The 14,056-nt window shown below is 47.0% G+C and overlaps 1 protein-coding gene across 1 annotated transcript; it reads right to left on the minus strand.

Moving 5' to 3' along the window:
- Window positions 1-881: 881 nt before the first annotated feature.
- On the minus strand, window positions 882-12,302 carry TRADD (TNFRSF1A associated via death domain). Its single transcript, XM_005526328.3, has 5 exons — window positions 12,208-12,302; window positions 10,876-11,027; window positions 8,050-8,327; window positions 6,187-6,379; window positions 882-5,247 (listed from the first exon to the last, which is right to left on the minus strand). The coding sequence occupies exons 2-5, from the start codon at window positions 11,015-11,017 to the stop codon at window positions 4,940-4,942; spliced, it is 921 nt and encodes a 306-aa protein (XP_005526385.1). The 5' UTR covers window positions 11,018-11,027; window positions 12,208-12,302; the 3' UTR covers window positions 882-4,939.
- Between the last annotated feature and the right edge of the window lie 1,754 nt (window positions 12,303-14,056).

Raw genomic sequence — 14,056 nt, forward strand, 5'->3', positions numbered from 1 at the left:
GGTTTTTTCTTCCCCCTGCCAGCAGAGGTGCCCTTGGTCCATCCTGTGTTGTGTCACTGTCTAAGAAGTTGTGTCAGTGATCTCACTGCCCTGTTAATCCCAGGTTGGTGAGTCCTTCCAGCTGCTGTAGGGCAGCTCCTGCTCCCCTTGCTGTGTTCCTGCAGACATCAAGCCACGCAGTCGGGAATACAGCTTTGTGGTAGATAAAGAAGGGCTGACTGATCTTGTGATTTTCAAACAGTGTTTGAGATTTAAGAGATTCAGAGATACATCTCTGCTCAAGTTCATGGCAAAAGGAATTCCCTGGATTCAGCTGCCAGGTCAGCCAGTGGCTTCCTGTGCAAAGCTGTTGGAGATTTCATATCCCACCTCCTTGGCTCCCCACCTATGGGCAGCCTTGTGAGAGAGCTCACTGGTAGTGAGGCACTTGGGATTACAGTGCTGCTGTGGCCTCAGAGGAGTCCCAGATATCCAACAGCACTGAAAGAAACACAGTGAGCTCCTCCAGGTGCCAGGGGTGGGACAAACCTCCCCTTCTGGCCATGCTGGCTGAAAAAGGCTCATCAAAGCAGTAACAGGAAACTGAACAAACACAGAGGCTTGACTTGGTTTTGTAATCAGAGCCATCCCCTTGCAGGTGGGACACCAGCCTTGGCAGGTCAGGAGAAACTGTGACTTTGGGCAGAACCCTGCTGTGCATCCACCCTCAGGCTGGATGCTCCTCTGGAGCTGTGATCATCAAATGTGGCCAGAACTTCAGTGCTCCCTATTCTTACTACTGCACTTAAGTGTTCAGTGAAAGTCTCTGAGGCAGTTCTCATCAAAAGTATATATTTATTTATAAAAAAATAATGAGAGAAAATATATATACCAAAGAGCTTTTTCTATAAAAGACAATTCCTTGGAGGCTGAATGTCCTAGACCCAAGTATACCTGGCATTGCAGTACATATGCCTGCATAGCTGTACACAGCTGATCCAGATCTGATGCTAAATAAATTGGGAATTTGGAATTAGAAGGTTAACAAGGGATTTTTTTTCACTGAAAACTAAGAGACATTAACCACACATCTCATACTGGCTTCTATTAGAGATGTACAGCCAGCTCCCTGCAGTGGGTTTAAAATTCAATCCAGAGAAGAAAAAAATACTTTTTTTTTTTACTCCAGGTCTTATATTGCTTCACTGTTTGAGTTCATCTCTATACAAAAGACATATGGCCAGACTCCTGTCCAGTGTAAAGCACCAGTGTCATGCACACACTCCAATATGTGGCTTAGACTCAAGAAACCCTCTTGATTCCTCTTCTTGTACCTCCTTGGTTTAAGGATACCAGATAAAATACCACAGATTCACCAGAATTTTCAGTTAAATAAATCAGCAATTTAAGTGAATTTGAGGCTCCTCATTCTGCCCATGCTCACTTCTGGTTTCAGAGTCTGTGGGCAGCTACTGGGGTATGGTTCCTTTGGGAATAGCAGAGGGGAGACAGTGACCCAGACAGCAGGACAGTTCCTCAATGCTGAACCTGCCTTTGAAATATGGCAAAACAGCAGATCTTTTCCTTTGAGAAAATTCTGTATTGGGGTATCCTGTCAGGTTTGCTTCTATAGGTGCCTCATGTCAAAGTATATCTGGTGAGCATTTTAACTTCAATCTCCTCTTTGTTATCATCTGTTTGAACCCTGTAGGTCAGCTATGCCAAAACAAATCATTCAAATTCTCCTTTGGATGGATCTTTTATTCCTTCAGGCAGACTGAATGGAGACTCATTCAAATCTGAAACATGGTTAAAACTATGAAAACAACCAGAAAAAAAAGCCTTCTTGGATCTCCTCCTGCAAGCACATTTTGGCCTGATTTCTGCTGCTTATTTTATGGTTGTTTTTTGTTTTAGATTTTATATGCAACTGATTAGCACCTTTATTTGCTTTTAATATTATATTTGGTTCTGAAACACTACCATCACCCCTGAATTTTTCCTTTTCACAGATATATCTCAGTATATGGAGGAGAGCAGTTACTGGGATAAGGCAAATTTCTCCAGCAGCAGCACTGCCCATGGCTTATCTCCCACCATGATGATGATTGGTCATGGGAAAGGAGGTATGAAACAGCCACTGCTATGTCCTAAACCATGTCATGGTGAGACCATTTCACCATGGAACACCACTGAAAAACCCTTTTCCTTCAAGTCTCTGCAATGAAGGCACCTGTGAATGCTGTTAGATTATGATATTCCAGAAAGGTTGCCAGGGGTTCCAGCACTTAATGGCACTTCTGACAGGGAATATGTGAGTAAGAGGAAATACACACACCAGTTACCGGCAGAAAGAAAATGCACAACGCTTGCATTCAGAAGAAAGCATTCATGGTTAATCTTCTGTAAAAGAGTAACAGCAACAAAAAAGTTTTCTGGACTTGAAGTAGATACTGAATAATAAGACCTTCTCATTTTGAGCATTAACAGCTGCTACAAAAACTAGTAACTCTCACTACTCAGTGGTGCCTTGTAACTATATGTGCAAGTTGTGCACATGAATAGCTGGTCTGAGAGCTTAGAAATATTAATTGCAAATGAGACAGCAGGTTATGCATAAGACCTTGTTTTCTTAAAAAAGTAATTTCTGCAAAATCAAGAGCAAACTCTTTTGCTCTTAAAGTAATTTTCAAGTTTTTGATTTTTAAAGTTTTAAAATACAATTTGTCAGGTGGGTTTCTGCCAGAGTTCCCCAGCTGGGATTTGGCAGGAAAGTTAAATGCTTTGAGGTATAGTTCCACAGCAGTCTAAATTAGCTAAGATCAGCACCTCTGTGTTGGTCCCAAAAGCAAAACTGTCAGAGAGGTAATTGCTTCAATTTGTGAAGAGCACTGGTACTACTGGAAGGGAGAGGGTAGGATGTGGAACAGGAATGGAGGAGGTGAAACTGCAATGGCATTGATATCAAATGGCTTAATAAAAGGTGATGGAGCCACGGTCTTTGCAAAGATGGTGCCTGCACGAGTCCTGCTTCCTTGGAAACTTGGGGCAAGATGGAAGCACATTCACTCACACCATGAAAACCTTCTCTCCATACTTAACCCTTCCTTTCCTTTCCTGGCTCTGTATGTAACCTTGGGGGTTCAGAATCTGCAGGAAACAAGTCATGTTTCTCTGGTTTACACTAAGGATGTGATACTCAGCTCATCTGAGGCATGTGGATCCCAGCTGGCTTGAAGCAGGCCATCTAAATCCTGCCCATCCAGGTCTCCAGTGATTGATGCTCAGGTGTTCCAGCCCCAGGATACTGGATCTGAGCCCACACCTGAATCTGAGGTTATGTTCCTCCTTACAGTTTTGACTCCAGGGAAGGAGTAAGATGCGAGTTGTGGTTTAAAAGGCCATCAGGCACTGACTCAAAGTTGCTCCTATCATGACCTCTATCATGACTTATATTCTCATGTGCACACAGACTTTGTGTGTGTGGCCAGAGTCCCCCTCTGCTTCTGAAAACATTTCCACAGCCCACTGGCTATTCCCACAGATGGGAAGGGCAAAAAAGGATAGAGTTAATGGAAAAACATTAGTAAAAACCTATCAGGAAAGCACTGGGAATATATCAAAGGTAATTGAGCTGCTGTTGTGCTTCATGGGACCTGTGCCGTGCCAGACACTCGTTGCTCTGTGCTTTGTTACGGCAGAAGTGCAGCTGCTCTGTTGCAGTCTGCATCAGCCATACCAGGAGACAGTCAGCTTCTCCCATGAGAACTGAAGGCAGGGGTCAGCCCTGGGGTTTGGGAGATTTGTCTCTTAAACCATTTTTACCCTAAAAATCAGTGCAGGTAAATCCAGGCATGGTGGCAGATGATGCTCGATTGTCACACAGTGACAGCAGTGCCAGAGAAAGGCTCTCTCTAGATCCTGACAGCTGTGGGACACAGCAGGGTGAGCTGTCCCATCCTGGGCCCAGCAGGATGAGGGTGGCTGGTTAGGAAGTGAGTGAAGGCACGAGCAGCCAGCTGGCTCTGCTGATTGTTCAGCTCTGTGGTCTGAGGACAGCATTCGATGCTGCCGTGCACCTGAGGGCAGCAGTTCCGATCCATGCACAAGTAACTTGCTGATGGGGAGACTCTTTTCCTTCCAGCACTGTTTTGCTTTCCATAGCTGCAGGCTCCCTCAGGCTGGCAGCCAAGAGCTAATCAACATATTACTGTCTACCACAGATGAGAAAATGTTGACAATTATTGTCTGAATTTGAGTTTGTCCATATTGTTTGTTCAGTGCCTGGCATGTTGTGCAGCATCACTCTTTTGCCCTGTGGAAGATTATGGCTGTCCCAGGTAGAAGGAAAGCTTTCAGGTGGTGAGAGGTAGGAAGGAGCTATAATAGATCAGGGTAAAACAGATACTCTTGCCATGGATGTTCTTCGTTCTTCAAACAAAGAAGGAAAATAACGTAAAATTGACTTTTCCTTACTTTCCTCTTTGTTTTTACTTGATGTCATGGCTGAGGGAAAAAATATTTCCAATACAAAAATATATTGCAGCTCTCCAGGTGATGGCCCTGGACACAGCCTGGGAAGCAGTGGTATTGTCTGCTTCCCAGAGAAATTCTATAAGAAACCTTGCTTGCTTTTTCCTCTCCCTCATTCTCCCCCAAGGCTCTCTGGCTGACTGCTTCCCTGTCACAGTCCTGAAGGAAGTTACCTTCCCTTCCCTCAGTCCTCCAGGAAGTCAAGGTGAAAGCCTCTCACCAGTTCACAGGAAGGTAGTGCTCTATTTCTGGAAATGATGAAATAAGGAAAGTCAGAGGTCCAAACACAGAACCTCTCCCCTGAGCATTTCCACCTAGATGGAAACCTGTGGTGATATTCAGGACTTTGCATTCCCAGACACTGGCAGCAGTTTCATACAGTAGCTAAAGCAGGAAAGCCCTTAGCAATGGCACTGTCCTCTGGGCTCTAGGAGCAGTCCTCACTGGAATGGAGGCCCAAGAGCTCCTCAGCCAAGCTGACGAGACCATTTTCCTCCAGGGCTGCGATCAGCCGCGCTATTGTGGCCTTCTTGCCCTCGGACTGGATGAACCTGAGGAGCATTTGGTAGGCTTGTTCATAGAGTCCCTCTCTGTCATACTCCAGTGCCAGGTTGTCAATGGCAGGGTCACGCAGGGCCCGGCAGGATTTCTGCAGAGAGCGACCCACTTGCTTCCACTTCTTGGACACGGACTTGGCAAACTTCTGGTGGTCATCTGGAGTGATTGTTCTGTTGTCTGAAAGGGGCAGAGGCCAGGTAAGACATAAAAGTTTCATGGCTGATGTGATGCAGCTTGGGCCAGTTTAAGGTTTGGTCAATATTCTGTGGAGCAGGGAGTCTGAGCTCCCTGCCTTGCCCAGCTGCTCCCTCACAGGAATCCTCCCACAACAACAATGCATCTGGGCTTGCCCCTACCCTGCAAGCTTGGCAAGGACTGTTTTCTTTTTTTCTCCCTCAGAACTGTCCTGTGGTTTGCCAGAGCTCTTTTTTTTTTTTTTTTTTCAGATAGATGCCCTCTTCATTTGTTTTAGCCTTTCAAAGGCAGCTTGGTAAGGCCTCTCTGACAAAATACCCTGTTCCCTACCCAAACATCCTCACAACACTGAAATGCTGACAGGAGCTCTCTCCTCAGCTGTTTAGCACTGGAGACTATACACAGCTTAAGCAAGCTCCAAACTCATCTAGCTTATCTCAAGCTGATATTGCTATGTGAGACTCTCTGAAAGCTCTCTATAGGGACAGACCCCAAAGCCAGCTGGTGAACTAAGGGCGCCTGGACGAATCAGCCCTGTCTGAAAGCAGGGCTGAGGGTGTCCACAGCAACTTCCCCAGTCTGATCCAACCTACGCTATTAACTCACCTCAACCAAGTGACATGGAAGAAGAGAAAAATACTCTATAGTCTTCCTTTCACTATTAATTTTAAAATGAGAGGAACCTTGAAGGGACAGAGACTCTGAAACACCTGGTTCTATGCTGCACCAGAAAAGAAAATAGGTTGAGGCCTGATCTGAAGCACCATGGCAATATCTTAGGACTACGCCATTTCCTTTCTTATGGGATGCTGGGAAATCCTTGGTTTATCTGAGGTAGACCCCAATATATAGTCATAATAATTCTCCCTCCTGGGCTGTGAGGCAGACCAAGGGCTCTGTTGGTCAGCTCTAGCTACTCACCAAACTGCTGTCCCTGAAAGATGAAGGTGAGTTGTGTGGGAAGGGAGCTGCTTTGAGGAGGATAAGGCTGACATGGGGACTTCAGAGATGAGCAGTCTTTTCCAGCCACATTGTTGTTGGTGCTCTGGTGAAGCATCAAGCTCTTGAGGCATTCCTCCAGCTCTGTGATCTCCTCATCTGGCAGACGGTCAGGCTGTAACGCAAACAGCATCAGTGACTCCTGCCAGGGCCACCACCCTGCAAAGCCATGTTTGCTGGTGTCAAAAGAGGAGCAATGAGATATAGCATGAGCTGTCAAACAGTAAAATGAGGTGGTCTAATGGAGCTCTGGCTGTAAATGTGTGGATTTGAATTTGTAATGTGATATGAAATAGACAATCTCTCCCTGCTGGGTTTCTCACCTGCAGCAGTGAGTGCTTACAAGTTGCATGAAATTGCTCCTAGTCAACGTTCACTTCCAGCAGCCCTCCACAAGAATTAGGGTGCACTGTGGGCAGCAAGGCTTCTCCCAACTCCACATGAGGGTCAGACCCACAGAACAGGGTGACCTGATGCAACAGCTCGTGTGGCCACCCAAGCAGGCAGCTCCTGTTACCCACCTTCTCTCTCTCTCTCTGCCCTTCTGCTGCCTAAGGCTTGCTCCTGGGTCCTCACCAAGCCAGTTTCTTCACTAGCCAAGAGAAAATTAGTCTAACCTCCAAAAAGCAGGTAAAGAGAAAAGAAGTAAGGAAGGCAAAGCACATGGAAAGAGTCAAACCTGGCAGTGCTGTGCCTCAATCAGAGGCAAACACTGGTTTAGCTCACTTAGAGCAGCTACCCAGCACTGCTCTCTGCTGCTGAAGGCTGTGCCCTCAGTGCCATCTTTCTGCCTGTTGCACTGTTAGGCAGGGGTCAGACTGAGTCACTTTTGGGGCACTGAGAATAAGCCCATTTCTTTTGTCCAATCAGCTAGTTCAGCACATGGAGTGAGCAGACAGCTACAGTTCACAGGGTATGGGTATCACACGTTTGGTTTGGGGATGAAAGGTTTGATTTTCATTCTCTGTGCTTACAGAGAGCAATCTGGCAAAACATGCTCTTGTGCCTAATATTCCTGAGTAGATACTGGGTACCTGTTTCTCAGGACCATTTAGAGGAACCTGAACTAAAGTTCCATATTGAAAAAAAAGAGGAGGGGAACAAGTCAGTGAGTTTAATCATGTCGAGTGCCTTGGAGTGAGATGACAAGATCTCACTGTTCTTACAAGCAGGATTAGAGTGCCAGTGCCAAAGTGTGCAATGAGCCAGATGTCAGGTGAGACTTTGCCTTCAGAAGGACAGCCTACTTCTGCTGGCAGCAGATGCTGTGTGTCCTCACTCTGACACAAGTTTTTGGTGTGATGTGCAGTGTTTGCACTCACTTGCATTGCTCATTTCCAGGTGCAGTTACCTTTGCCACTCTGGGAGGACGTGGTGTGTGAGGCTGGGGAGGGAATTGCAGAGCAATGATGGTTCCACCCAGGACTGCTCCTCTCTGCCTGCCTCACAGATGTACTGAGGCACACTTGTGCTGTCAGCTGCACTGTCTGGAGCTCCTTGTCTTAGTGGGGATAACAGCCATGCTAGCTTTAATACACAGAAGCTACAGTGAGTTAGCAGGATCTTTGCAGGCTGCTTTAGGTAACTCTATTGCCCTTCCAGAAAGGTGCACAGCTCTTTTCTGAGGAAGGGCAGAGCTATTTTTCCACATTAGAGTTATGAGATGAAGGAGAGAGGAGTTTGTTAACACAACATGCTGCATCAGAACAAGATTTACACCCACCTTTGCAAGCCCTGTGCCACCCCTCCTCATTGCTGTCCAGCCTCCCCCCGTCTCCCGCTCACCTTTTCTCTGTAGATGTACTCCAGGCAACGATCCTCATCCTTCAGCATCTTGTCAAGGTGCTCACTGCCAGCCTTCAGCTCCACTTTGAGAGGCACCGTGGTTGTGGCCAGGGAGAGCTGGAGGTGACTCTGGAGGGAGTTCTGGAGCGCTCCTTCCCGGTAACTCCGCAGGAAGCGGCGGCAGTTCTCCTGCTTGCAGAACTTGAGCTGGACTATGAGGTGTGGGTGGCTGCAGTGCACCTTGAGCATGTCCACACCATTCACACTGCCGGTGGAGTCTGGCAGGGAGAAGGGAGCACAGTCACAACCCAGGTGTGAGCCAGCCCACCCACACCCACACCCATCCACAACAAGCCTGCAGCGGAGGAGCTTTTGAATTCTCTTTGTGATAAAGTCCTCTGGGATGGAAAAGTGTGTTAAATCAAGAGGGAAGGATTAAGTTCATGCTGCCCTGCCACCACTGATCTCCATGAAGTATTGTGTCCAACTGAAGATGTATGGAACTACATCTCAGGTAATTATATCAACACTGATTATTAGGGCAAGTTTTAAATTTGAGGTTCCATTTCTAGGGCAGAGATGGTTATGATAAACTGGTAGCACAGCAAAGTTTTATAGATGAAAGCTCAGTTCAGCTCAGTGCTCAGACAGCGTTTAGACCTTGTGTCTGGAGTTTTATGCAAAGACGAAGGTCCTGGAAAGAAACCCAGTGTTCCCTCTCCAGCCTGTGCCTAGAGGGAACGTTTGTCTCTCTGAGCCTTTAAAACATCTCACAAACAACAAATGACAGATCCAGACACAGGGATTAAGCTGCTTGAGATTGGGCCTTGACTTGCTATTTTGCACAGAGAATTAATTCATGGTAAAATCTCAACAAGGAGAAGCCAGGGATGTACCCTCTAACATTAGTGTAGGAGGAGCATGAGCAATGTAGAAACAGAAAATTTCAGGACTTCATTCTTCCTTCTCCCAGCAGAATTTAATTTTAATACCTGTGCTCATTATACTTGTCTCCACAAGATTTTATATACTGATGATGAATTCTAAGTATGTGTTTTTCTCTTTTTTTTTGCTGCAGAGGCTTATGTGAGCCTGCTGTAGTGTTTCCAGACCTGACTGAACCTCGTGGGCTGTCAATGCATAGGGCTGTATGGAGGCACCAGCTCACACTGGCACTACATCAGGTATTTCTAATCCACATGTCATGGCATGAAGGACAATCTTAAGGCAAGACAGACTTGTGTGCTCCACATTAAGCAGGACAAGTGACCTTGCATTTAAAAGGATAGTATCTAACAGTGGCTTTACATGTTTACTAAGTCCTGTTCACATCTGGTCTAGTTTGGACTAGATGTGTAATTGACACATAGGTTTAGGCACCTAGAAAAGACATTTTAATTCACTGTGGATGATTTTTTATCACTTCCCTCATGCTTTGCTTTTTATGAGTGCTTATTAAATAAAATTTCCATAATAAGAGGGCAAGAGGGCTGGGTAGGGAAAGCTGCACAGACATGGAAAACTTTATGAAGAGTGCACAAGACAGCTGTAAAGCTGCCTCAAAAGACAGGACCTTGCAGGCATTTCTGCATGAAACCTCAGACAGCTTAAGATTTCACGTCCTTTTCAGGTTTGAATAAGCATGGTAGGATTTCAGTTTTGTGAGCTGTCCTTTAAATGTGTGTGCAGATTCACATTCCAGTGCCACAAAGCAGCCATAAATCAAGCCTAATTGGACAACTGTGTACGGCTGCCTGCTTCCTCTTTCCCATATATGGAATGAGCTGCAAGATGGGCAGGCCTGTATTGGATAAAGTGATTTGGCATGATTTCCAGAAGAAACTGCAGAGTAGTTAGACAAGCCCAGTTAAACAATAGAGATTCAGCTGTGTGACAGGTAAAGAACACCACGACAGTTTTTCTAGGTAAGTGTGATAAACTCTTCAAATGACTACTACTCTGCAGTGTGCTTGGTGCAGTGGTGGATAGAGGGATACACAGTTTTATGGCTATTTGCATCTCAAGTAATTTTTTGATGTAAATAGATTTACATACACCTCAAGCTAATGTTTGTCTGTTTATATTAGAATTTGAATTATATCAGAATTTGGATAGAAACTAATTTATACTGGCTATCACTTGATTTAAAAACCAGTTCCTCAAAGCAGAGATCGTATTTCTGTGGTAGTATAAAGACAGCAATTAAATCTTCTTTCATAGTAATTGCAATCTTTTCCCCTCTTACATAAATGGGTTTAAACAAACATTCATAAAGTTGGATAATTTGTAGGATGGTTCAAGTTGGAAGGAAGCCCAGGCAGTGTCTAGCCCAACCTCCTGTGCAAAGCAGGGTCAGCTCTGAGGTCAGATCCAGTTGCTCAGGGCTTTATCCAGTCCCATTTTGAAAGCCCTCAAGGATGGAGAATACACAGTCACTCTGGGCAACTGCGTGACTGTCTTAACGGGGAAAACATTTGTCCTTCTATCTGGTGTCTACCTCTCATTTCAATTTGTGCCTGTTGCCTCTCATTCTACTATATGCACCACTATGAACAGTGTGGCTCCACCTCTCCCTCCCATAGGTATCAGCAGGGTTTTGGTAGGTCCCCTGAAACCTTCTCTTCCCTACGCTCAACAGGTCCAACTCCCTCAGCCTCTCCTCACAGGACAAATACTTCAGCCCCCAACCATCTTGGTGAACCTCTGTGGAGCTTGCTCCACTTTATGGCCCTTCCTAAACAGAGTGAGCATGAGCTTTCCTTACCCATGAAGGTGAGATTAAAGAAAGGCATGGCACTGCACACCAATATGCCAGATGATGGATACCTGCTAATGCCAGCTTCAGGGCCTTGAACACACAAGGCTTCTTCTGGGAGCTCTCGTAGAGGGACGGCAGAGCGATGGTCTTGCAGGTCGATTGAAGGAAGAGATAAGCACTGCCAATCCAAGGAGTGGAGCTGCCTGCCATCTTCAGCACCCTGCAAGATCACACAGACAAGCTCAGACCATAAGGCCAATGGCCTGATGCTGGGGGAGTGCTACAGCACAAGCACCACAGACTTACGGGGATTTACTCTTATTTCTTAGAGGAGTGCTGATGTTGCTAAAGCAATTATAACCTTTGAGGTGCTTACTGTTACTCTGTAAAGCACACCACACTGGGACACGGTATCCCAAAGACAGCAGCTTACAAAGCTTTGCTTTCATTTTCCATTGGAGTCCATTCATTTTATAGTCCAAAGATACTCTGGAGTTTCAGCCCCTGTGCCTCTGACTGACTAGCCAAGCTGGCAAAATGTGAAATGATTGAAGTGCTCCAGAGACCACCCATTAGTCCCGCCTCTGGCACGTTCCCATGGACTGAAGCCCTATTGCATCCTTAAGGTCCTGGTCCCTTGGTTGTTCACAGGGCCCAGAGCTCTTGTAACAGAACATTCTACACAGGACAAGGGTAATCGTTTAAAACTAAAAGAGGGTAGATTTAGATTAGATATCAGGAAGAAATTTTTTACAGCGAGGCACAGAGAGTGATGGGTGCCTCATCTCTGAAAATATTCAAGGCCAGGTCAGACTGGGCTCTGAGAGAGCTGATCTAGTTGAAGATGTCCCTGGTCACCACAGAGGAATTGAACTAGATGGCCTTGGAAAGGTCCATTCCAACCCAAACCATTCGGTGTTTCTGTGACTCAGGGGTACCCCTCTGCTTTATGTCCTTGTGCCTCTGCAGCGTTAACCCAGCGGGTGAATCTTCCCGTCCAGCGAGCACTGCCCCAGCACAGTCCCCGCTCCGCGGTCACACAGCTGTGGGCTGCTTAAAAAACTCAGCCCCGGCCCGTAAGTCACACTTCTGATCATGGTTATTGCCTTTTCGCTGACTTCTGCAGCGTCAGGCCGCTGCTGCTCAATTCCAGTCACAACCTCGCTGGGACGGGGCTGTCCTTAAGGGAAAAGCGCTGGAGCAGCCGCCAGCCGCGTCCCGCCGGGCTGTGCCGCCCGTGGGCCCGGCTGTCCCCTCGGAGCCCGGCTGTCCCCCCAGTCCGGCACCGCCGAGCGCGGCCCCTCCAGCCCGGCCCTGCCCCGCGCTGTCCCGGCGGCCCCGGCCGGCCCCGCGCCCCCTGCCCGCGGCAGCCCCGGCCCGGCGGCCCCGGGCGGCTTTACCTCCTCACCGCCGGCCTCGGCCCCGACACTTCCGCCCCGGCGCGGCGCCGCTCCGCACCGCGCTGCGGGCGGGGAAACGGGAAGGCGAAAATAATCCCAACAGCCCCCTGGAATGGCCGGCGGTATGGCACTTCCCTGTAATCCCTTCTGTTTGTCCAGGCCTGCCCGAGCCGGTGCCGGCCCCGAGGCCTGCGCGGGGCAGCGGCTGCTGCGGGGAAACCCCGGCCGGGGCTGGTCGGGCCTTGACGCCCCCGGGTGTCCCCGCCGCAAGGCCGCCCACCCAGCTCGGTCGCTTGGTGTCTCGTGTAGGTGAGGATATGACACCTGCCAGGAAAATGAATACACAAACACCAGAGGTTTATGTCCAAAAAGGAGACAGAGGAGTTCTTTTCACTTTATTCGAATAAAGGGAGAGGCCATGGGGCATTCCCCTGGGGTCTCTCAAATTTTTGGAGGACGCAGTCTCCTTTTTATCCTAATTTCCTGGCCGCTTGTCCCTTCTCTCTTTCCCCATAGGCTGAGGTACTTCAGAGGCACAGACTTCCCACAATACCTAAGATTTCCCCTCTAATGTATAACCCTCCTTCTTAATTCTTAATTCTTATGGAATTTATGGCTTTCCCCATTGTTTCTTTCATCTTTCAATGTCCAATTTCATTTATCAGCAAACATACAGTTTGTTTGTAAAGGCAAATATATTTTTTTCCATTCATCAATCAGTGGAATCCTTCCCATTGTTTCTTTTATCTCTCAGTGGTAGTTCTATCTACCAGCAGACCCACAGCTTGTTTGTAAAGACAAATCCGTCATTCCTCTCACACCTGTCAGAAGTACTCTGTTCAGGTGGCTCCAGAGCTGCCCGAGGGTTGGGATGTGTATCTTTGGACCATTAGGGCAGCAGTCAGAAGGCTAAAAGCACACTCTTACTGTCTGTGAGATTCACAATCCTTCTTAATGGCTCCAAAGGCTTTAAGGAAATCATAAAACAAAAGGAGCTGAACACACGAGACCTCATTTTGCCTTAACGCTTTGGCAGATGTGTGTTAGAGACAGCATTAAAAGCAGCTAAAAGTGGAAAAGCAATGTCCGAGCTGCGAAGGTGATTGTCAGAGAAAATGGCAGAAGATGCTGAGTTCCCAGGAAGGAAGCAGGACGGTGTCACTTGGCTGCTGTAGCCGGGCTGGGTGGGAAGGGGTTGTCGCTGATATGATGGTAGATAAGATAGCACAGCTGCTGTGCTGCTGCCTCACACTCAAAGTAAGGAGTCACGCTTCAAAGCAGCATATTCTAAAAAAATCTGCAGTTGTATTCCCTCCTGCGTTTCGCTTTTTGCGTTGCTGCTCCATACTTGCTTCATGGATTTCACCTCTGACCCTGTTTTGAGGCTCTCTTCGTGCATGGGCTTTCATTTGAATGAAACCTGTGCTGCTGAGGTTATGCTGTGGCTCTGGGACCTGGGGCTTCTACAGCGAGAGGACATGCCATGAAATTCAGAGTGAGAGTGTGAGACCTGGCGCACACTCCAGTGCTGGCCTGGGAAGGGGAATGTTTACTTTTAAAAATCTCTTGCTTGGTTATGAGAGGGCTGAAAAAACATGTCATGGTGGTAGTTTTGTTTGTGCAGAAATCAAGAAGAGAGATGCAACACATTTTGGAAGAAGGAAAATGGAAAAGTTAAGTAATGATCTGATGCTCTAAACCTTCTTCCCAGGCACTTATTCTTCTGCATTATAGTTCACAGGAAAGGTTGATTAAAATACACTTTTCCCTTATTGTGTCAGACATTGTAAGTGCAGTTTTTGCAAACTGGAGTCAAGGTCAAAAAAGTTTTTTTTTTCCGAACTGCAAG

The sequence above is a fragment of the Pseudopodoces humilis genome, chromosome 14 (genome assembly GCF_049639895.1).
Source record: "Pseudopodoces humilis isolate 2021_Gansu_Grassland_sample_001 chromosome 14, ASM4963989v1, whole genome shotgun sequence".
In the NCBI taxonomy this organism is placed as follows: Eukaryota; Metazoa; Chordata; class Aves; order Passeriformes; family Paridae; genus Pseudopodoces; species Pseudopodoces humilis.